This window comes from Dryobates pubescens, chromosome 11 (assembly GCF_014839835.1).
Source record: "Dryobates pubescens isolate bDryPub1 chromosome 11, bDryPub1.pri, whole genome shotgun sequence".
Taxonomy (NCBI): domain Eukaryota; kingdom Metazoa; phylum Chordata; class Aves; order Piciformes; family Picidae; genus Dryobates; species Dryobates pubescens.
In genome coordinates this window covers 912,651-935,300 of record NC_071622.1, presented here as the reverse complement: position 1 = coordinate 935,300, position 22,650 = coordinate 912,651, and the positions used below count along the sequence as shown (strand labels likewise).

The window sequence follows — 22,650 nt, the reverse complement described above, 5'->3', positions numbered from 1 at the left end:
CACTTTCTCCACTATCTTGACACTGACTTTCTCTGTCTCCCTCCTACCTCTAATGGCACTTCCACATCAGAAACAGAAGAGTAGAAATCCATCATATTTGATCTTCCCTTTCAAGTCCCATGCTCCTCAAATGTGAATAAACCTGCAGAAATTGAAGCCTTGACTTCTCAGAGAAGCCTGTGACTAATTCAAACAGTCACCTGCCACTGCCATGTCCCAAGCTCCTCTCAGCTGCATCTCAACATTTGGGAAGTGTTCTGTGTTAAAGTCTTCAGAACTCCCCCTCACAATATGCAAAGGGTAGAAGCATTTAAAAGTATTTAACAACAACACTGGCACTCACAACTCCACCTTTCCTGTGAATGAAAAGGTAGGGCACAGCCAACCACCACAGCAACTCGAAGTCTGCAAACTGCTGGAGGAAGCCAACGAACAGCAGCTCCTCAGCAGATGCCATTTCAAACCTAAACCAGAAATACATGCTCTTAGGAATTGACACAGGAGATCTGCCTCAAGGAAAGGACACATTCAAAGGAGAATACTGGACCTGGATTGCCTCTCCCTCATTTTCTTCAGGACAACTCCAAAAGGATGTCTTTGACAGGACAGCTCTTGGGATCACTTTGGACAGACACAGAGGAGCCTACATCAGAGCAAAAGCTCTGTGTTGACGCTGCAGTAGAGTTACTCCTCCTCACAGCTGTGCTCTTGGAGGGTCAGTCCTCCTCTTGACACGAGTGAGTCCCTAACTATGTTGGTAACCTTCCAAAGCATGTTACAGCTGAAGCCAAACAGAAATCACTGGCTAAGAGATCTGAATGCATGCTCCAAAATGAATCAGTGAGCACATATCTCAATCACACTATCCTGCTCACAAGACCAGGAAGTGCTCTATTAAGCTTTCCAACCCTAGGCACACCAACCATAAGTGTATCTCATTGTTCAGTTCTGAGGCAGGATCTTCTGTTTAAGTCAACTCAACATTTACCTTCCTTGTTCCCAAGAAACAGAGAGGTTCTGCTTCAGGATTAGAGCACTGCCTTCTGGCTCCAAGAAAATCTCAAAGGAAATACAGAAAGATGGAAAAGAGTTCCCAACTAACTGCTCCCCATCAAAGCAGGCAACTCACAGGTGACAAAACTCCATTGCCATGCTGTGTAATTCACAGCAAGAGTTCAAATGGACATTTTTATGCTCACTCAGCCAAAAGGCCTTCAAGAATGAGAAAGTTCTCAATATTTTCTTAAAGACAGTAACACATGGCCTGAGATCAGAATGTAAATCATCCTCTTAGGAGGAGGCCAAGCTAAACAACTAAACACACTCTTTATGTTCTTACTTTGTACACTTCCAGTATCACAAAGATGCTGTCAGCCCCAGAACCAGACTAAGGGAAAGCATCTACAGACAAAACACTGCAAAGCAGCAGATGGGGAAAGCAGCCAGGAATGTGCTTCACCGAGGACTCTGCACACATCAAGTAAATTACAAATGTATTACACCATTATTTCAACTCCAACTTCCTATGCTCTCTTTGTGGTTATATATAGATAGCTCTCCCAAGCTTTTCATAAATGTTTAATAGTATTATTTGCTTGCACAAACTGGGAATTCGAGATGAGGTCTTCAGCTCAGTTCAGCCCTAATTGACGCGCTGCCTCCGGACTGCCATTTCTACCTGCTCAGCTTGTACTCACACTGTCTCCTAAGCACAGAGCCTCTAATTGGAAGCTTTCCCCAAGTCCCACTTCCAGGTATGCTGCTGGGCAGCACATAGAAGGTACAGCATAACCATGATGGAAAACCTACTGCCTAGGCATACAGCGAAACAGTACACAAACTGCAGCTTTGGTGGGCTTCTGAATTGCTGCAAGGACAAACGAAGCCTTTTAGGCAACCATTGCCTCTGCAACTAGTGAGTTCTGTTATTCACAAAGACAAAAAGTGGAGAAAGCAAAGGAGTTTAAGCAGCTCCTAATCAAGGCATGGTTTCTCCAGTTGTTTCACCTTCCCAGCACACAGGCCTGGAAGCAAACACCTGGAACATCTATCTCCTACAGTACCTAAGAGTGAACACCAAAGAGACTGCTCTCTGCTCCTTATTCCCACCACCACAATGGTTACACAGCTCAGGATGGGCACACACTGAGCTTCACTGTTGCAGTTGTATCATGGACTTCCTGAGCAGCATAGAGATGTTTTCTGGTTTCACCCTTCCCAAGAATTCCTTACTGCTGTTTGCTGTTCTGACTGCACCCAGGTGACATTTTCATGCAACAGCCTAAATTCTAATTGTCACTGACTGCTGAAGTGACACCTACCTTATTGCTGGACTGATTACATCACTGAAAGAAGTGAGGTGAGATGAGAGATGCTGGGAAGAAGACAAATGGGCTCCTCCCAGTGCAGCTATTGAGTGCAGCACAGTCTGAGTACACCTGGCTATCATGTCCTGAACAGCTGTAGCCAGACAGTACAGCAGAACTCTCTCTAGCAGCCATACACACAGTTCAGTGGGCAAGGAGCACCCTTCTTACCCCACCACCTCCCACTTTCCTACCACCCATTTCCTCAGCTGGAGGAAAAGTTTCAATGAAAGACTGAACTTGGGGAAACACTGGGTAAGGATGCAGTTAGTGCTTTTAGAAGTAATACAGAGTTGATGCAAAAAAAATTAAAGGAGTTCTCATTTGCCATAAAGATTCTAAAGATCCTTCTGTGATGTTCTGTGTTCTGATCAGAAAGAATGGCAAAAATCACATTAAACACCCAAATACATGGTGCCAAAGACAGCACATGCCAAACACCAGGCAATGCCTCAGGCACCTTGTCTCCACCTCAGGCTGAATTTCCAATGAAGCAAGTTAAGGCAGGACATTTTTACACCTCCCCTTGTTTGAATGCTTAAATAGCTGCCTCAACACAATGCTGATAGTTATCATGAAACAGCCATTTTCTGTCTCTCCCTTTTAATTAATTTTCCCATGAAATATTGTAGCAGTTTTTAGCAACTGATATTCTGCAACATTTTGCATGCTGCTTGCATTGTGCTTGCTTTGTTTAGGGACCGAGCAGCCTTCATATTTAAAGGAGCAGAGATAAAAATGATCACAACCAACAGTGGTGAAAGTTGCTTCTCAAGTGTAACGAGGCTGGGAATTTGAGCCATCAATGCTTCCCAGGCAAACCCTTTACCTGCAGTGCTTCCTGGGGGAACCTGCATGCACCTGCGATCAGAGCCATGGGCAGGCAGAGATGGAGAGCTAGCATGGATGGGTGCCTGCTGTACAGCAGCTCTCACCTTCCTCCAGAAAAAGTCCAAACTGAATTCAATGCTGACCCTGAATTCGATGGGCAGAAGTTAACTGCATTCCCTTCCTCAAACTGCTGGATTCCAGCCCAGACATCTGAAAGCTCCAAGGTAGCAGCAAGCACAAAGAGAAAGCACAAATGCTAACACCACGTTTGTGTCTATGGAAGGGCTGGTAAGTTCAGTATGAAGAGATTGCTTGGTGCTTCAGATCATTACAGAGCCTAACCCTAACCCTATTGGAAAGGCTGAAGCCCCAGAGGCAGAACAAAGAAACAACCATTGGTCTGAAGGGCAAGCAAAGCACTGGCTGCTAGAACGCAACAGATCTTACCTGCTGAACGTATCTGTCTGTAGTTTTCCACATATAGTAATACTCTATTATGCTTGTTAAGGACTTCCAGGGGAGCTGGGGAGATAAAGGAAAAGCAGCAGTCATTGCAGGGAGCTGGCATACAGCCTCACTGAAATTCACAGCATTCCTGACAGACCTTCTACAGCAGAGTCTCCCAAGTGCTAACCCTCACACCAAAAGAGAGACCTTCAGTGGCTGAAGCTCCTGTGGGTGCCAGATGCACATCAGGCCCCCAGGAAATTAAATACCCTTTCAAAAATAGTGCTTCCCATGTAGAAGCAGAGCAGGTAAATCTCTGTGCCACATTAGCTCCACAGTGAACCATTCATGACAGACAACGTGGAAGGAACCCCACTGGCTCAGCCTCTTTGCTTGAGTGGCAAAGACTCAAGGACAAGCCACAACCACAGCATCACAGCTCTGAGCTGCTTGGCTTCTATGGAAGTGGCCCATAAGAAAAAAGTAATAACTACTAACAGAATTGTGCCCTGCCAGCTCTGTTCCCTGTGTGAGAAGCCCAAAGACTTCAGCAGGAGCACAGAGAGTTGTGCTGTTTCCAAGTCCCTCTGTCTAAGAGATCAGAGCACGGGACAAGCAGCGCTGCAAACACTTGTTCTGTTCCAGCACACTCGATGCAGTGAGACTTGGCTCTCTTCACAGTGCTCCATTCAATCTGCAGGCTCAGCACCTAGGCTGGAGCTTTGGCCAAACTACAGGATACTTGGCTGGGATGTCCAAGATTCCTTTTTGAACTTTCAAAGGGCCCTTTCTGAAATGACATTATTAAAGTGACTACAAGTTCATGTCTGGGAAGGCCCAGTACTCATTCTCCTTCAAACAAATTAATCTACAGCAGCTAGGCTGTCACAACACTTTCCCAAATCCTCCCTCAGCTGTAGTGGAGCAGATGATTTGAAATTAACATCTTTAAAGGAAAAACTATCATCTGTGAGGTGAAGTTTGACTGTACAACAGGCTGTCATCAATAGGAGGTACACCCTTCCTCACTTTACAGCAAGACATGCTCTAGTTGGAAGCCCTCTTCCTCAACACGAATTAAAAGCACATCGTTCAGACAAGCTGTGAACCAGCTCTGTCACTGAGCAGAACTGGTCACCATGTGGGCCCTCATTTTTGATACTTACAAAATCTTGCTGAATGTCAGTGAAATCTTTTCCATATTTTTCTAGTGCTTCCTCAAAGAGGTTTGCCTCTGAAGCAGACCACTCCTCCATCTCATCCCTGCACAGGACTGGCCCACCTTGTGGCACAAGGGCAGAGATTGCCTTGGAAATGTCATAGACATTTTTGTGCAAAGTGTCCATAGCATGGAACTGCATGGTTGTAGGAGAGAAAGACACAGGTAAGGACAAGCATCTGGGGAGAAAAAATGCTCAAGAGTGAAACAGCAACAACAACTCTATGCCAAGGGTGCAGGTGCAGTACTCTATACCTAACACAAAGTCAGTAAAAACTTGTTCCAAGCTCAGCCTGACCAGATCTGTCAGTGCTCAAGTTTAGTGTTCACCAGCAGTGGGGTCTGTGGAACATGAGCCCTTGCATATCAGGAATTCCTACTTTGCTACTCAACAACTCCATCATGGGTAAGAAAATGCACAGGATAGAGACCCTCTTACTGCAGCACCAAGGGGCTGTTAGATGGGACATTAAGACAGAGGTCCAAGGGTATATTTTATAACACATTCAGTTATGCACTTTGTCAAACAACCCACAAAAAATGCACATAAAGTATTTAAGAGCAGCAACACATGCATGCAGTCACCTCAAGGGCCAGAAACCCCCCCAAAAAGAGTCAAGTCACACACACTAGCTGAGTGGGAAAAAAGAATTACTCCCAGGAGCAATTACTCCTCAGAAAGCTGCACTACAACTGTCTGCAATTTGTGATTTACAAGAACTGAGAACATGTTGTGGGGGAGGAATTGGTATTAGTAAATGAAAGCTTGGCTTTATTTCCTGATTTCTGTAGTTTCAATCAGGATGTTATTTGCCTTTCATCAGACCAGCTCTGTGCACGTGCATAATTAATCTATCCCAGAATGTGTTTTATATATGATTGCACATTATTCCAGTTATGAGGTGAGGCTTTGAGAACAGCTCCCTGGAGACTTCATACATTTTACACACATTTTCATTAAACTTCCTCTAACAGAGAAGTTAACTTTTCCCTCTCCTCTGCCCCTCTGGAATCGTTCAGGATTGTAAAACGTTACCACCACCGCTGCTTGGGTGCTCTCAAATGGAGCTCAGCAAAATGGGAACAGGATCAACTGAAATTTGTTATCTGACCACAAGCCTTCCCCACCCTGAGATCATCTTGCCCATGGCTGCCTGTGACAGTCTGGTATTGGGGAAGTGATGAGGAAAGTGGCATTTTGGCAAGACAACGGTGCAGTTAGGCAGCTCCACCATTTGCATGCTTCTCAAGACAGCTACTGAGCCCAGGCAAGGGATGGGCTATGAAGAATGTCATCAAAACATTGCAGTACAACCAAACACATCAGAAATTATCACCTGGAATTATCCATGCTGGGTCACAGGAGGCACAAGGCCAGGAAAAGTTACTGGATATGTAAATAAAAGTTCCTTTACAAAGACAGGATCTGCTCCACAGCAGGCCACCATTACAATCCATCTGCCCCTCTCTCTTTGCCAACTGCAATTGCTGATGTGAATCTTTTGCATCTCAAAAACTTAAGGTCCTCTTCAAAATCTTACCAGTGTGATGTCCCTAGAGGCTGCTGCAGCACTCATGTGCAAACTTGGCTGTCTGACAGAGCTACTGCAATCCAGCGCTCGGGCAAACGTACCGACAGACCTGAAAGAAACCACACTGTGGGTTAACCTGGCATGCAAAACAAGCACCAACACAAACAGCCAACCAGCTCTTTCTGAGGGCAGCAGACTCTGCTTCTCAGTAACAAGATTCCAGGGTTTGGCACCAGTTCTGAGCCAAAGACCGTTCTCTTCAGATGTGGTTTGTTATTATGAATGCTTTATCCACATGACCAAAGGGGCTTAGGTGCAGGAGGGAAAACAGGGAAAGAGACTCAAGGATCACACACAAGGAGTTTCTACCTTTGTCTCAAGAGTTGAGCTTTAACAGAAACTGAGCACAGGTAAACTTCATGAATGTCAAAAGTCTCTTCCACAATAACAAGAGCAGTGCTCCAGAGTCAGACAGATGCCAGCCCCAGAGAGAAGAAGATGCAATAATGCAAGCTTTGTTTCCTGGCAGTTTCAGTACAGCTGAAAACAACCTTTAGCTTATAATGCTGTGTAACACACATAGTTCATACAGCCCACATGAGAACACACCAGTTCTTCAGTACTCTGCAATGCCAGGCCCTCCTGCTTCTGAGCCCACAATCCCCATGCTCCTCATTCTATTCCTAAAGAAATCAGTCAGGCAAATCTTTAACAGGAACATCAATTCCAGCAGTCCCTACTGCCCTCGCTGCCTGCCACACCACCTGGGTGAAACATTAGTGCTCCTGCACAGCACACTGAGACTGCACTCCTCTGAGCAACTACAACCACAAAAAAGGATGGCTTGTTTTTGTTCTCCTCTACTCAGATCGCTTCCCCAAACTAGCTGAGCATGTAGAGGAACAAACCAGTGCCAAGCAGTGCAGGAGGAGGAAAGGTAAATGCTTAAGCAGCAGTTGCCATCAAATATCTCATTTGGCCAAAATCCAAAGCATCCTCCCTCACCCAAGCACCTGTGGCGATTCATACTGAGCCCTCTCCCCAGCCTCCCAGTTACTGTCTCCAGCCCAGCTTCACAGCTCCCCCAGCCTCAGCTGAACAGCTGCTTCTGTGTGTGCACAGTGTCTAATGAGGAGCTGGATCAATTTGCTGAGTCTGGACAGCAGTCTTCTCAGTAACTCTCCTTACAGCACCCACCTTCACCCAGCTGTCCTGGCAAACCCAGCAGGCAGCAGTGATAGCCAGAGAGAAAGACTCAAGCCAGCTCTGCCACCAAAGCTGCCGCACAAGCTGGAAATGCCCGTCACAAAGCAACTCTGTGGTCCATCTGAACCAACCCACATGCAAACCCCCACCTGCTGGGGCACTTCTACCCTCCTGCTTCCCTGTCTTTCTGACACCAACATCAGACCACTGTGTGGCTGAGTGCTGAAAATTAACCCAGAAAACAAAGTTTGCATCTTGTCAGTGTGTCCTGTGCTTCACTTGGTTAGAAGGAACAGTGAAACCCCAGCCTTATCAAGAAGGGGCCCTTGAGAAGCAGGAATATCCTCAGCTGGAGACATCCCAGCTCTCCCATCACTCCATTTCTTTGTTCCACATCTCTGGTGGAGATGACCCTCCCCCCATTTTCATCCATTTCCCCTAATCTGTTGGGCACAAATCACTCAGTTCAGCCAGTTTGGCTTTACTGTTGGCACAGGTCAAGAGAAGCAGCAGTAGCTTGGGTAAGCAGCGCAGTGAAACCTCCAAGCACCTAAATTTGATGGTGATTCTTCAGTGTAGCCAGAACACCATGGACTTCATGAAGCTTAAAAAAGTCCCTATGGCAAAAAGCACAGGCTTAACCCAAGGTAAAAACAGAACATGGGATTCTGCACTCTGGGCTTTTCTTCAGCCTGCACTGCACTTAGCATCTTTGCTTTAAACAACCCAGCTTCCCTCTTGGCTCTGTTACTGGCCTCACACACAAGACCCAAGCAGCCATGCAAAGGCTTTCAGGTGCTGCAATTCAGATTGCCCATTGTAAAAAAACCAACTTTGGCCCAAATTCCTAATAATGGCAAGTTTTATCTTCACAGTACGTGGAAAAAATGTTCAACCAGAACTGGAGGGCTCTGTCCAGGCAGATTCTTACACACTGCCTCTCTGGGGAACATCTCATGTACTTACCCCACAAGGGGCACAGCAATGCCACACTCAGGAACGTTGAGGAGGGAGTTCAAAACATGGTAACTCAAGAGGGGGAAAAAATGAAATGAACCAAAAGGCTGACAGAACCAGGGCCCAAGTCAACAGAGTATCTGAAATACAGGCTTAACTCTCTTTTCCCATAGCTAGAGGCCTTGGCTGAAGCAGGCAGCCCTGTAAGTCAGTGTCCATGTCCATCAGATACCATAGCTCACACTTCCTGCTCCTGTCCAGCTTCTCATCCATCACACCCCCAAATCCTTTTCCACAGGGCTGCTTTCCAAGACTGCTTTCCAGTCTGTGTTGATGGTGAGGACTGACCTTGCACTCGCTCTTGTTGAGCTAGAAACAGTGCTAGAAACTTACCTGAAAGACAGAATTTGAAGAGCACTACCTGTTGTTTTTTCCCTTCAAAATTATTCAGTCACCAGTGGCTATGAGTTTAGGCTTCTGTCCATGCAAATGTGCATCAATGACAAAGAACAAAACCATTTTGCGTTGGGCTTAAATGAGAGCACACATTTCACCATCTGCACAGACTTGCAGGGTTTAACTCCATTGTGTCTACCTATTGGAATCTAGGCATTAGAAAGCATCCATGCTCCATTAAAAACACTTTACCAGGCTTCTTAGCAAAACACTATAATCACAGAATGGTTTGGGTTGGAAGGGACCTTAAACATCATCTAGTTGCATCCTTGCTCTTTGTAGCTGCTGCCCCTTGCAGAGACCCTTGTGTAGAATAGGTGAGGTTTGTTGGCACCCAGCTGATAGTGACCCTAATGGATGTTAAAAATGTCACAGGACTTGACAATGGAGAAATGGACAGAGCCATGAGCTGTCAAGGATTTAGTTCACTAAGCCTTCTGTATAGTGCCTGAAGTCTCTGGAAAACCTCACCAAGGACAGGATAGTTTTGACATGCCACTTGCCTTCCTCTCATGCAAGAGATTAACTAAGCTGTAAACAGCTCCCAGGAAGGCCTGTAGAACATCCAACCTTTCAGTGCAGCAAGAGAATCAAGCATTCAAAGCAGGAAGGGGAAATGAACACAGGAAGTGCTTGGAAGAGCTGTGGCCGTTCCCACGCTGCAAGGAGAGGCCCCGCGCTCTTACCGTGCTACCACCAGGAACTGGTCTATCTGCTTGTCCACCAGCGGGTTAAAGGCTTCCCAGACTTTCGTCTCAAGCTTTGACTGGTCTCTTCCATCATCCTCACCTGGTTGACAAACAAAGCAGAAATGCTTGGTATGGCTGTTTCAAAGTGAAAGTACTCTCTAGATTTTTCTTTCCACCTCACAGTAATTTCACTGCTAGCCCACCCCACAGTTACTGTGCCTAACAGGCCTCTGTGACAATGCCATTCACCTCTCTCTGTGACAACTACAGCTTGGCAGACCCAGCAGCACAGCTCATCTGAATCAGGCAATCAGAATCTCAAGGACTGGTTTCCAAGGGCACACATAATGGGAAATAGTGTCTGGATGGGAGGGGGATGTACTCTCTCTCCTCACCCCTCTCCCCTTCTCCTTCATCTTGCAGCAGTTCCAGGAAAAAAAGGCAACTTCCAGCAGCTCTCAGCAGGCAAAGAGTAGTTGGTTCACTTGGATCTGCCGCTTTCCAAGGGGAAACCATGGCATCAGACTCACTTGCTTTTGTTTTCCTGACTCTACACAAACCAAAACACCTTGGAAAAACACAGGAGATGCTGAGAGTTTATTCTTTTGTTCTCCCCCTGAAGTCTTTAAGACATCTGGAGATTATCCTTTTCTGAAGCTGCATGTTGGTCCACTGAGGGAAGAGAATGCCTTTCAAATTAGTTCATCCTCACTGAAGAGGCTTGCCCAGCTGCTGAATAAACACCACTTTCATAGACAAATTAAACAAGATTCCTGAACATTTTGTTTGCCTGTTCTAACATAAGGCTGGCAGCATCAGCCAAGCTCCTAAGCAAAGACAGAAGCATCTCTTTGGTCTCTTCTCTGCCCAGTCTGCAGAATGAGGTCACAACCCCTGCTCTACTAAAGCATGCTGAGAGACCTTTCCTCATGCATTACGTGGGTGTCAGAAAGGTGCAATTAGATGCCAACGGTCTCCATCCCTCCCAGTTTTTCCATCCACTTTCGGAGTAGCACAAAGACAAATCTCAAGTTAGCTAACATTTGGTGACCAGTATCAGCTACTGCTACTGCTCCCTTTTCCTTGGGCCAAGGTCCTAGTGGTTCTACCACTCCATGATGCAGTGGGGGCAGGCCGAGGTCTTACAGGCCAGCAAATTCTTCCTCCTGCCTGCTGTGCAGGTGAGAAGCCTAGGCTGGCAGCCAACACTTGGGATGGGGAGAGGGCTCTGAGGAACAGGCACCAGAAATAATGGGCAAATTGATGAGGGGAGACAGCATTTAATTGGCAGTAATTTGGGAAGGGTTCATATAGGGAAGTGGGGCTTGATTAGAAACACAAAAGGCTTTACAGAGGCAATGAAGATTTGTGTTTCCCATGGAAATTCTGAAATCTCTTAATAAAAAGCATGCAGGCTCTGAGAGAGCCAATTAATTCAATTTGCTTCAACTACTTTTATGATTTGGACAAATGCCCACTTCAAGCCTGGCTTGAGACAGAACTAATTGTGTTCAGTGGGCAACAGCTCAGGTCACCAACGAACCGGGCCATCGCTGTATGCATGACCTGGCAGGTGAAATTTCTGCCTCCCACACCTATGCAGGCTGCACACAAAGTGGCCACATTTGACAGGGCCTCTTGACAACTGAAAGAAATGATGGGAATTACCCTCTTTTAGTAAATCTGTTATATCTGCCTGGTATCTGTTTCCAACTCGAATCTCTCCCTTGTCAGCCAGCAGGGTCTTCTGTTGAGGATCATACACTAGTGAGTAAAAGAAGAAATCCTACAAACAAAACAAGAGCAAGAAAAAGTAAACAGCATTATTAGCTTGTACTTGCAGCACTGCAGACACACCAGCAACTTTTACCTACAGAAAGATTTTAAGATCAGGTGAGCCAACAATAAATGAAGCACCAGTTTAAACCCCCCCCATGAAATGCTGCCACTCTCTTCTATACTATGTGTAGCAGCCATTCCCTTAGAAGTCTTTGAAGTGAACGAAGCTCCTCTTGCACAAGTGAGACTCAGAAGGGCCAGGAGATAATTTTTAGTAATACCAGCTGTTTCACAACACCAAATTGCACTTCCCATACACCACAACAGCAGTATTAGTGACTTATCTGCACAGCAGTAGTGCTACAAACAAGAGAGTAACTTCATACCAACGAAACACTGCATAATCTCTGTGGTCTCCTCTGGACTTGCTCTGCTCTGTCAACCTCTCTCTGGTGCTGAGAGGCCCAAAGCTGGACACAGAATCCAGAAGTGGTCTTGCAAGCAATGAACTGAGGGGATGAATCAGTTCCCTCCACCTGCTCAATGAACTCCTGCTAATATTGACTAGGATGTGCTTGGCTTTTCTTGTCACAGCAATGCACTACTAACCAACTTGTCTACCATCACCTCAGCTTAAATCGCTGCATCTCTCTCTGCCTCACTACTGGGAGAGGGGCAGCAGACTGGGCAGCAGCAGTCAGCTGCTGCTTTGTTAGGGTTGTTCAAGCAGATTCAAACATTGTTCAAACACTGATTTGTTAGGATTGTTCAACCAGAGGAGGAAAAGACTGAAAATGATGCTGGGCTTCTGTTGCCTGGATGTGCAAGATTAAAGCAGAAGCCACATCTGAATGAGAATGTCCTGCCATGGCAGAGAAAGGAAACACCCAAGAGGCAGGGACACTGAGGTGCTGGAGTATGCCCAAAGAAGAGCAACTAAACTGGTGAAAGGCCTTGAACACAAGTCTTGTAAGGAATGGCTGAGGCAACTGGGGATGTTTAGCCTTCAGAAGAGGAGGCCTAGGGGAGATCTCATTGTGCTCCACAACTGCCTCAAAGGAGGTTGGAGCAAGGTGGGGGTTGGTCTCTTCTCACAGTCAACATGAGGAAGCAGCCTCGAGTTGTGCCAGGGGAGGTTCAGATTGGATACTAGAAAAATTTCTTCAGAGAAGCCTTGTCAAGCATGGGAAAAGGCTGCCCAGGGAAGTGGTGGAGCCACCATCCCTGGAAGTACTTAGAAGACACGTGGATGTGGTGCTCAAGGGCATGGTTGAGCGGTAGTGGTGGGATTGTGAGCACTAGATCCTTGATGATCTCAAATGTCTCTTCCAACCTCAACAGTCCTATGGTTAAAACTGCACTTAAACCTGAACAGTGTAAGTAATTAATCTTTTCTGCATGAATAAGTACTTAGCTATAGCTATGCAGTGACACACTGGAGACCAGGGATGCTCCAAAGGCAAGCACAGTATGACAAGTAATAACAGACCCATCATCAGCTCTGCCCACAGCAATGCCATCACCAGGCAAGACCAGTGCTTCTGACCAGAAACACAGCATGTGCAAAGCACCATTTTCCACATCTCAGGTTAAATACATCTGTGGTTAAATATATCTCACTTCATGCTCACCTCACTTTCCCTTTCCCTGTATTTGTATGTGTTAACAGCATGCAACAAAAATTAGGGCAAAACTGGCATCAGTTTCCAGCCCTGTTCAGCCTCACTGAGAGGTGGCAAAGAGCCTCCCAGTCTGTCACACAAGGAAGAATCACTGGGAGCTTCCCCAGTAACATGGCAAAAGCCTCTGTGGGCTAGGGTTGCAAAGATACACATTAGTTCTGTTCCCCAGCCCTGCACATTACACTTAGCAGTCTAAGGCTAATGCCACAGAGGAAAGGCCTCCTGTGTTTTCTTCACATGTATAATGCCTCCAGTTAGAGAAATCAAGGATGTTGAACATGGTAACTCTGCATTTTCCAGTCTCATTTTAATAAACCCCAGCATTTTTCCATGAAGAAATCAACATCTATGGGGGGGGGGGGGAGGGAACCAAAAAACCCCCAACCTGCAAAGAGCCAAGCAAACCAGCTAAACCTGCTTGGCTACCCAAGAAAGCTACTGCACAAAAAGGTATCACTTGTGCAGCACAGCACGAGAGGCAAGGCAGGAATTCCTGCCCTGCTCCTCCAGCAGAACACATGCTGCTGCCCCACCATGAAGGCATGAACTCCAAGGGCAAGAGCAACCTCATCTTGTGTAATGGTAACAGGATAAAAGTTATAGCTAACACTTGACAAAATGCTGTTCCATCACCCAGCCAAGGCTACTGGCAGGGTGGTGTGTGGCTGGGTTTAGGGCTGGGGGATAGGGTTGCATCCAAAATGAATGGATAAAACTGATGGTACTTGAGTGCTTGTCAGCATGAACTCTCCCTACAAAACAAACCTCATCCTTCTGTGCTCACACTGTCTCTAGGCAAGCAGTTCCAGTGAAAGAAGCAAGAGCTCTTTTCCCTGACCAGAGCCTCTTCAACAGCGAAAAGATGGGAGTTTAGGGGCTCAAGTAAGAACACAGGCTGTAATCCCCAGAGCTAATGCAGTACCACTACCATCTTCCCCCACAGAAGCATGAAATTCAGCTCATGCAAACTGAGTGGGATGTCTAAAAGCTTTCCTAAATGTCAGGTTAGTGCCAATGCAAAGTCTAGTCCGAGGAACAAAGCAGATTCTCGTGTGATGCTGAAGCACACAGCAACTCCCAACCACCACAGGAGCAAGAGCTTTCCAGAAGGGCTTCACAAGAAAAGCAATGTTCACAACCAACCAATATGGCCCTTCAAAACCCTTCATGTCCATTTTGGCCATCAGAACTCTGCATGTTGGTTGCAACAGTGAAGAAAGAGAAGTGTTTTCTCTTTTAATATCACATCCCAGGAAATAACCAGCATTAGGAAACATCACAATGACCTGCCCAGAGTAACAATTAAGCTATGACATTCTGAAGTGTCAGACATATGGGCTCAGAGCTTTCCTACCCAAGCCCCTAAGCTACCTGCAGCTGTATGCCAAGAATCAGAGCCACTTGGAAACTGCAGAAGTGGAAAACCAGACCAGGCTCAAAGTGCAAGTCCAGTACAGAAACAGGGCTTAGTTCTTTGCAGCTTGCAAACTACACTTTCATTGCATCAGTTTGAGTGAGGGAGGGAAATATATTTAACTAGAGAGCATTTTATTTTTAGGGGGAGTACCAAAAGGAAGAGAAATGGCAGGTATCTTGCCCAGGAGGCAAAATTCACACAAGCCTCCAGATTTATCCTAGTAGAGCAGTAAAATGGATGGTACATATAAAACAGTTGCCTGCAGAATGTAGAGATCTAATGCTTTTGCTGAAACTGGCTGTGCCCTTGTCTTGATCTCCACAGGAATCCAATATCCACAGGAAATTCAGGTTTTCCAGCTCCTTTTTTTGCTTCCTATTACTCACTCCTGCTACAAACCCAGTTTTTCCAGGCACAGTAAGAAAAGTCAGTGCTCTCCAAGCTGAACAGAGAATCTTCCCAAGGTAGATGACAGAGAGAGAACTGGAAGGGGGAAACCAGAGATAACAAAACCACGTTTTTACTGTGCTTACTGTCACCTGAAAAACGTCTGCCTACATGTGTCACCTCTGCTGAGGCCAGCCAGCCTCAGGCTGAAAACCTGCTTTGAGTGGTCATAACATTCAGGGAATCCAATGATGGATTCCATAGAACTGCTTAGGCTTTACTGACAGAAGCCATGCTAAAAACCACCACCAACAAAAAGGCACACAGAGTTTGACTGCAAAGAACAGCTTAAGAACAGGGAGGGGGGAGAAAAGAAACAGTTCAAAACAATACCATCCAGTGTTAGGAACTCACCAAGCAGTGACTATCTCCTTTTCTTAATCTCTTTACCCTCCAGCCAAGCACATTTATGTTCTTGAGCTTTTAATTTCTTTACCATCTGCCCAAGTTAGTTTGCACCACAGCAAAATACCATGCTAAGTGACAGGACACATTCAGGGAACTCTCACATTCTGTGAAATCTCTAACTGACTGCTCTGCTTTAAAAATAACTCCCATCACTCATCTTGCATTTTGAGAGTTCAGAAAGAAGGATGGGGAAAAAAAGCAATCTCTTTCTATTGCTACCTCTGCAACCGAGCAGCTCCTGATTAGAGGAAGCCAGCTCGCTTCTGTCTCTGCATACCTCTGGTAACAGCAGTGACAATAAAAATGTGTTGGAAGCATCCAGAAAGAACATTTCTTCAAAGCTGGGTAGGAGTAAATCTCAAATAATTTCAATTTGATTAACTTTTGCCTTCCAAGTGGCACATCCTGGGCTGCTAGCTGGTTGCAAGTGCTTGTGACCGCAAGGGCCCTTGTTTGATGCGCTGCCATTTGGCAGCCCTGAGCAGGCTCACATTCCAAAGAGAAACTCAACTAGTTAATCCCTCTGCTTTGTTTCAAATTCTCCTAGAGTATCAGATCAAAATTAATCTTATACTTAAATAAATACCAAAGGAAGCTAAACCAGCATTTAAAAACCAGAAAGCCCAGCTCTGAGACTGACTACAGTATGCTCTGCATTCTGAACAGTGAGGAACAGTGCAAGACAGGTCAGCTTCAAGTGTTTGGTATGAAAGGTACCTTTAAAGAGCCAAGTTGGGTAAATCTCTGCAGGACTCAAGTTAACTGACAAGCTTTTCTCAAGGATCTAAGTGTCTGTAGTGGCATATGAAGTACTACATATAAATATTTTTAACTGAACTCAAAAGCAAGGAACTAAGCTCCTCAAATCTGAGGCAAGATCAAGCTTAAACCATATTAACATAAATCTGCAAGATTTTAGGATAAAGCAAATACAGAGAAATGCAGCTTGCTGGCTTGCTCCCTCTTACATTTACTGCATCTCTCACTCTGCCTTATCTGGGGCATGAGCCTCCAGGCTTGAACTTTCTGACTGCCAGAGTGATGAGCAAGTAGGGCTCTCTTTATAGAGGGAGGGGCAGCTTGTTGTCACAAGGATGTAAAACAACAGGTCTGGCCTCTACATCCACTGGGTTGTGTATTAGAATGAAAACTGCACCAAGCCTACAGCTTCCCACTGTCAATGCCTGGGATGAGTAGAAATGAAAGAACCACCCACTTTTCAGAGCTTGTGAAAGCCACCAACCCCAAACTCTGCCAGAATAAAATGTTGAAGCTTGACAATTCACAAAATGGCTCATACCTCCCGTTCCAGATAGGATTTCAGGGATTCTGTCTCATTTAACAGAGTGACACTGCATTTGCCTCTGAAAAAAACCCAGAGAGAAACACATCTGATGAGGAAAGAGCTCAAACACTCACATGATTCACAAGATGCTATTACTACAGTTGTACACAGGGTTTAAGCTTACATTCAAGAATGCCTAAATAATAATAATGCCATTTGGGTTTTGATTAAAAGCACTGGGGGGAAATGGTCACCACCTGATGTGTGTGGCCGGCAGAGACTCCAGCTGCCGTGAGAGGAACAGCTCGCGATGTCGTAGCTGATGTTTCTGCTTCTCTGGCAAATCAACCATCTCTGGGTTTTCCATCTCTTCTTCCATCTCTCCTAGATATAATGAGACAAAATTGATCATTAAGAACAGTGCAGGCACCGCTCCTGAGCCAGTCAGGATGGGCCGTTCCAAAATCCTTGTCACACAGTACACAGTACTAAGATTAAATCTAACTTCACCTGAAACCTTCCATTTCAGTCAAGTGAACAATCAGGTGATTAGCAGAGATCACTTAAGACGATGCCTGTGAAGAACTATATGTATTTACCACCGTATTCCAAGTGCCTGCAGGTCACCCTGGCTCACCAAGCTGAAAGCCACACAAATCTGCTACCAACAGACAAGCTCTGAAGGAAGTTGTTCTTGGAGACCATCAGTGCACTGTTAGATTCACCAGGAAGAAGCTGACACGCTACGGGCAAGGCAGTAAAACCAAAGCCTTTCCTTTCCGCCAGGCATCAGCTACCTTAGACCCTACTCCTCTTTCAGGGTAAGACAGACTGTCCCATCCCAACAGCTTTTGCACTAAATGCTCACAGAAAAGGTTATTTTCTTTATCAGTGTACTTCCTTCTCCTCACCCCGACCACAGCCAATAGATCATAGCTGCAAGATTAACTGGAATGTCACCAGGTGCCTAAGGCCACTCTAGCAACCCCACCCTGCCCTATCACACCACACACATTTGAGAGCAATACTCCTGCATTCCAGAAGCTTGCTTTACCCTGCAGTCAGGATCCACCACCTCAGGCTCTGAGCTATCCAATCTCCACCCAGCCAGTCTTTAAATTAATGCCAAGGTAAACACACGGAATCACTTCCACACTGGTACATAACTGATCCAAACCATCTCCAGGCACCTTGTAAGAAAACACTGGTGTGCTTTGTGTTCATTAGTAAGTAGCTTGTCAATTATGCAAGACAAAGCTCTACAAGGCAAAACGTTTTTGAGCAAGTTAAGCTTCTCCACGATGAAGGACTGGGAAATACAACAGCAGACTCTTTCCTTCCCTAAGAAATCAAGGCAGTTACTGTATTTTCCAAAGCCATGGGGTAAGTTTCCCAGACTCCAGTAGAATGAGCTGTAAAGTCTCATACATGAGTCGTAAAACTCTCATTTTATGGCAGCAGCACTCTCAAAGAGCAGACTCATGCCTGCAGCTTAATATAACAGTTGTTGCCAAGAACCTTTTCTAGTCAGAAACACATACAGGCACAGTTATGATTTATACACCCTTAAGATTAGTTAACTGTAATCCTCACATTTATCCCCAAACTAAAGCAATTGGAAAGGAGAGATCTCCATTGCAGAAAACACTAAAATTCATTTTGGTTTAAACAGGCTGCATGATGCCAAAGGGGGTGACAAAAAATTATGTACCTTCAGCTTCCCCACAATGTATCACTGCTTTACTGTCCTGGAAAAAGATCTGTGGTTTATATGCCCCTCAGGTAAGCTGCTCCAGCAAGGAAAGGGAAAAAATGAAGCAACACAGAAGTAGCATAATTAAAGCAGGCTGCAACATCCACTCCTCTTACAGCACAGGAGCTCTGAAGCATACAGCAGTTGCACTCACATTTTAATACTTCCCTAGGAACTGGAACACCAAATTTACATTAGTGCCACAGTTTCATGGTTCTGCAATTTATTTACTGAAGTGGCTTCTGTTCTAGTTGAAAATTAATATTGTGGCTGCTGACCCAGACTCTCAATACTCCAGCAGCAGCCCACAAGCAAGCCAGGCGGGCGAGCTGCGGGCTAGCTGGACTAGCCACTGAAGGATGCACAAAGGCACAGGCACCCCAGGCCTGCACTCACACCGGGTTTTGGAGAGCAGTGCACTGTGTGATGCAGGAAAGAGATCATCAGGAGCAACCCAACAGACTTAACATCATCAGCACATTTAATGGCCTACAGCTCTTCAAAATGACAGGTAAGAAAAGGTGTTTTAAAAAATGGCATCAACCATTCCTGGCCACTCAGCTCCACAAACAAAATGCAACCACCAGCACAGCCAAGCTCACCTTGGGAACTGAATCCCTCCAGGTAGGCTCATCTTCCAACTAGTGATTTATTTATGTGTCTAGCTTTTGTAATAAAATAAGGAGAGTGGGAAGCTCACATCTTTTTCTGATGCCAGCTCTGCTATGCACAGCCTTTCAAAGGGAAAAACCCACAATACTTGTTTTTTTCCCCTCTCTCTAAAAAGACAGACATTTCTACAGGTAACAAACAACTTCCCCCACACACAGAGGTAAAATTGTCATCATTCTTGAAGGCAGAGGTAGGAACACTTGGGAGAAATAACAAACAAAGAAATCTACACAAGTATCTTCCCTCCTTTTTCCACAGCCATGATTTAGTGCTGAAGAGAATGAACCTGGCAAATGCATTTGGAACCAAGGGAAGGATGAGAGAAGCCAGGGCTGGATCCAGCACAGAATCTCTCTGCCTCACTGAAGTTATGCAAAGTGGCTTTGACAAAAACTGTAACTAATACCCTGTGGCCGCCCCTGCGCAGACAGCAAAGGCTTAAGGCGGACTATAAATCACAGCAGGGGCTGGCCCAGCCTCAGGTTCCAGGCCAAGCCTGTCTGACATGGCTGCAGTTCAGCCTCCTATAGCTCAGGCTCTCAGTGAAGCAGACTCAAGAACGGTGGCCCACGACAAATAACGACCATGGTCTGCAGAATAAGGGCTAGGGGAATACAGCAGGTGCAGCACATTGGGACTTCAATGCTCTCCTGAAGCCTAACTTACAAACTGATCTCCCTGCTTGATAGATCTGCCCGTGCAGATTTCAAACTAAACATTGAGTCTTCATGCAAACAGCAATAAATCACCTGTGCAGCACTAGCCAGTGGAATGCTGCAGAGAGTGGATTAGATTATTTGATTTTTGATGGCAGTATCATTATCAGCACACTAACAAAGCTTGAAGAAAACTTACATTGGGAGTGAAAGACAGGGAGGGAGATGGGGCACAAACAGCAAGGCTCGTGTGAGAGCTAACATATATGGGGGGAAATAATTAGAAAGAGTAAACTTTGAGTTGGCAGGAGAAACCCAAGAGGCAGCAATTGTAATTGAAATGACTGGGTGTGTGAGATGGGAAATTCAACATCAATATTTGCTAGACACTAGAAAGAACAGCAATTTGCTACAGATCAGATTAGGCTCTCAGCAACACTCCTCTTTCTGCGTGCTGGATGGCAGAGGTGGCTACATGGCAGAGTTTAGAAACACAAAGGCAAACAAGATACAGAAATTAGGTGCAGAGAGCACACTGGGTTGGGAGCCAGTCTGTAGGAGCAGCAGAGCTATCCAGCATGGTTATCAGTAACCAAAAGCCTAAAGAAAACAATTACAAAACAGGGTCAAGATGTTGGCAACAGTAAAGCCAATGCTAGTGACCTGCACAACAGCTCCCTGGGTAGCAAAGGAAGCTTACGTTCTTGGTGCTTTAACACCTCAGCTACACAGCCTGGAAGGATATTACATTTGAAGAAATGAACAATACAGCACCACATTCCTTCTCCCAGGTCCAGTACCAAATGGTCTACATCAAGCCTCAGCCTTACTGTGTCTCTACCAAAACCCAGGGTTTGATTCATAGCTTGAGAAAGCTGTGGAAGTTTGAACAAATAGAAATCCTTACACTTGGACACTTCAGGAGCCTGCTCCATTATCAAGACATTCACTATGATCCCTTCCAAACCCTCTTGTGATCACCCTTTGCAGCCACAGCCACTATTACAGGCAGCATCCAGAGCAAAGAGATGCTGTTTGGACATTTAGCAGGCTCTTCCTCACTGCATCACCCCCAGATGAGAAACAACAGAGTTTCCTCCTTCCAGTAATGACAGAGCCAACGTGTCTTTGGTAGATCAATGAAACTGACTCTCCTCACATCTGCCTGAGCGGTGTTGGGAGAAAAGGGAGGAAAAAATGGAAGAAATTAATCAAAATAATTCATTTGTAAAGCTGTTGTAAAATTGTACTTAGGCTGGAGTAACTTAGGCTGTCAAACTTCCAAACTCAAGAGACCACTCTTCCTGTTTAGGCACACAGGTCCCAGGCAACTCAGGACTGAGTGAGCAGTGACACTTCACCACTGCAAGACGTTTCTTGTTAGAAGCTTTGGCACTTACAAAACCATGCAGCCATGCCTGCCTGGCACCCAAACATCAGCTGCTGAAAACTAACCAGAGACTTGCCAAACCAGCCAGCACTAACCGCTCAGTTCCCCAACCACCACTAACTAGTCACTCCTTTTACAAACCAGGATCACTTCTGATGAAGTGACTGTGGTCGCAAGGCAGATCACAGCAAGCATTTGAAGGGTGGGGATGGATTGTTAGAAGGGAGGTCAGGAGGTTCTATTTCTGCTGTTGGAAATATTTACTTACGAGAAACTCTGTAAGACATAGAGAAATTACATATATCTGTAACATATGTAGTCATAACGTCCAACAGTAGCTTGAGGAGTAAGCTTCTCCTCCACCAAGCTCTGCCTGCAATCTTATTTGCGTACAATATCTATCTTAAACCACTGCAAAGTCTTTGGGCAGGAACACTGAATAGTCTCCCACTGGTGAAGCAAGCTCATTCCACAAACAGGTGGAGAAATTCCCCAGAATTAATTTGTGAAGTGATTAAAGAGGCTCCTGAATAAAAAGTGCCAAGAATGCATGGAAGCCATTAGAAGGCTGAATGATTTACAAGCCAGCCCAGACAAGCTTTCTGTCAGAGGATAAAAATAAGATGATCACAGATAAAACCTAAGAACCAGGTTGTTTATATCAAGTACTATTTTACAGCCACCAACTACAGAATAAGTGCTTCCAAACCATTTCTTTTTACACAGTTATGAGAAAAACCCAGCGCATCTGAGAGCTGTCTGCTTGAGCTATCTGCTGGGTTACACAAGCTACAGCACAAGCTGGGGGGTTTCACCTATTCTGCACAGACCTTGCAACATCCCTTTGACAACCACAACCTCTTTTGCCTTCCTTTATGGGAAACAAAAAAATTGCAAACTGCATCTGTACTTTTCCCATTCATGTTCTCAACACATCTTCCCATTATTTGTCTCTCTCAGTGCACCAATCTCAACAGCAGGTCTAGAATAAAGGCATCTTAAAGAGAAGGCTGTGTGACTCCAGAAGTGTCTGCAGCCCAAAAGCTCCATTAATCAGCTGAACAAAGGCAGTTAAAAGATCAGCGATGCAGATACATACATCCACTGCAAATGCATCAAAATGAGGCAACAGGAGACTATGGAAATGAACTCCAAGGCAGTGACAGTGTGGAGTGCCTGTACTAGACTCTGAACATCCACAACATTTCGTTTCACTGGATGGTGCAGGAGCTTGGTGCTTTGTTTTTTTCCAGAGTGAAGAACTAATGGCTGTCCAAAAGCTTCATTTTATTCTCCTCCCTCCTTAAGACTGGAAGCCACACAGCTACCTCAGGAAATGGGAGCCATTTAGTAACCATTTTATTCTGCACCAGAAAGAAACATACTGGGGGGGAAATGTTAGCTACTAATGACATTTACACCACGAGGCAGGTTCAGCTCTCTCTGGTGGCTCTATTA

The 22,650-nt window shown here is 45.4% G+C and overlaps 1 protein-coding gene across 3 annotated transcripts in view; it reads right to left on the bottom strand.

Moving 5' to 3' along the window:
* MTA1 (metastasis associated 1) overlaps positions 1-22,650 on the bottom strand; it is an 84,373-nt gene that overhangs the window by 36,643 nt on the left and 25,080 nt on the right. For all 3 annotated transcript variants that reach the window (XM_054165082.1, XM_054165083.1, XM_054165084.1), the window contains exons 4-10: positions 16,979-17,105; positions 16,737-16,800; positions 11,372-11,489; positions 9,701-9,803; positions 6,405-6,504; positions 4,811-4,999; positions 3,645-3,719 (exon numbers count right to left, since the gene is read on the bottom strand). In XM_054165082.1, the coding sequence (XP_054021057.1) occupies positions 3,645-3,719; positions 4,811-4,999; positions 6,405-6,504; positions 9,701-9,803; positions 11,372-11,489; positions 16,737-16,800; positions 16,979-17,105 (776 nt within the window). The remainder of the gene's footprint in view (positions 1-3,644; positions 3,720-4,810; positions 5,000-6,404; positions 6,505-9,700; positions 9,804-11,371; positions 11,490-16,736; positions 16,801-16,978; positions 17,106-22,650) is intronic.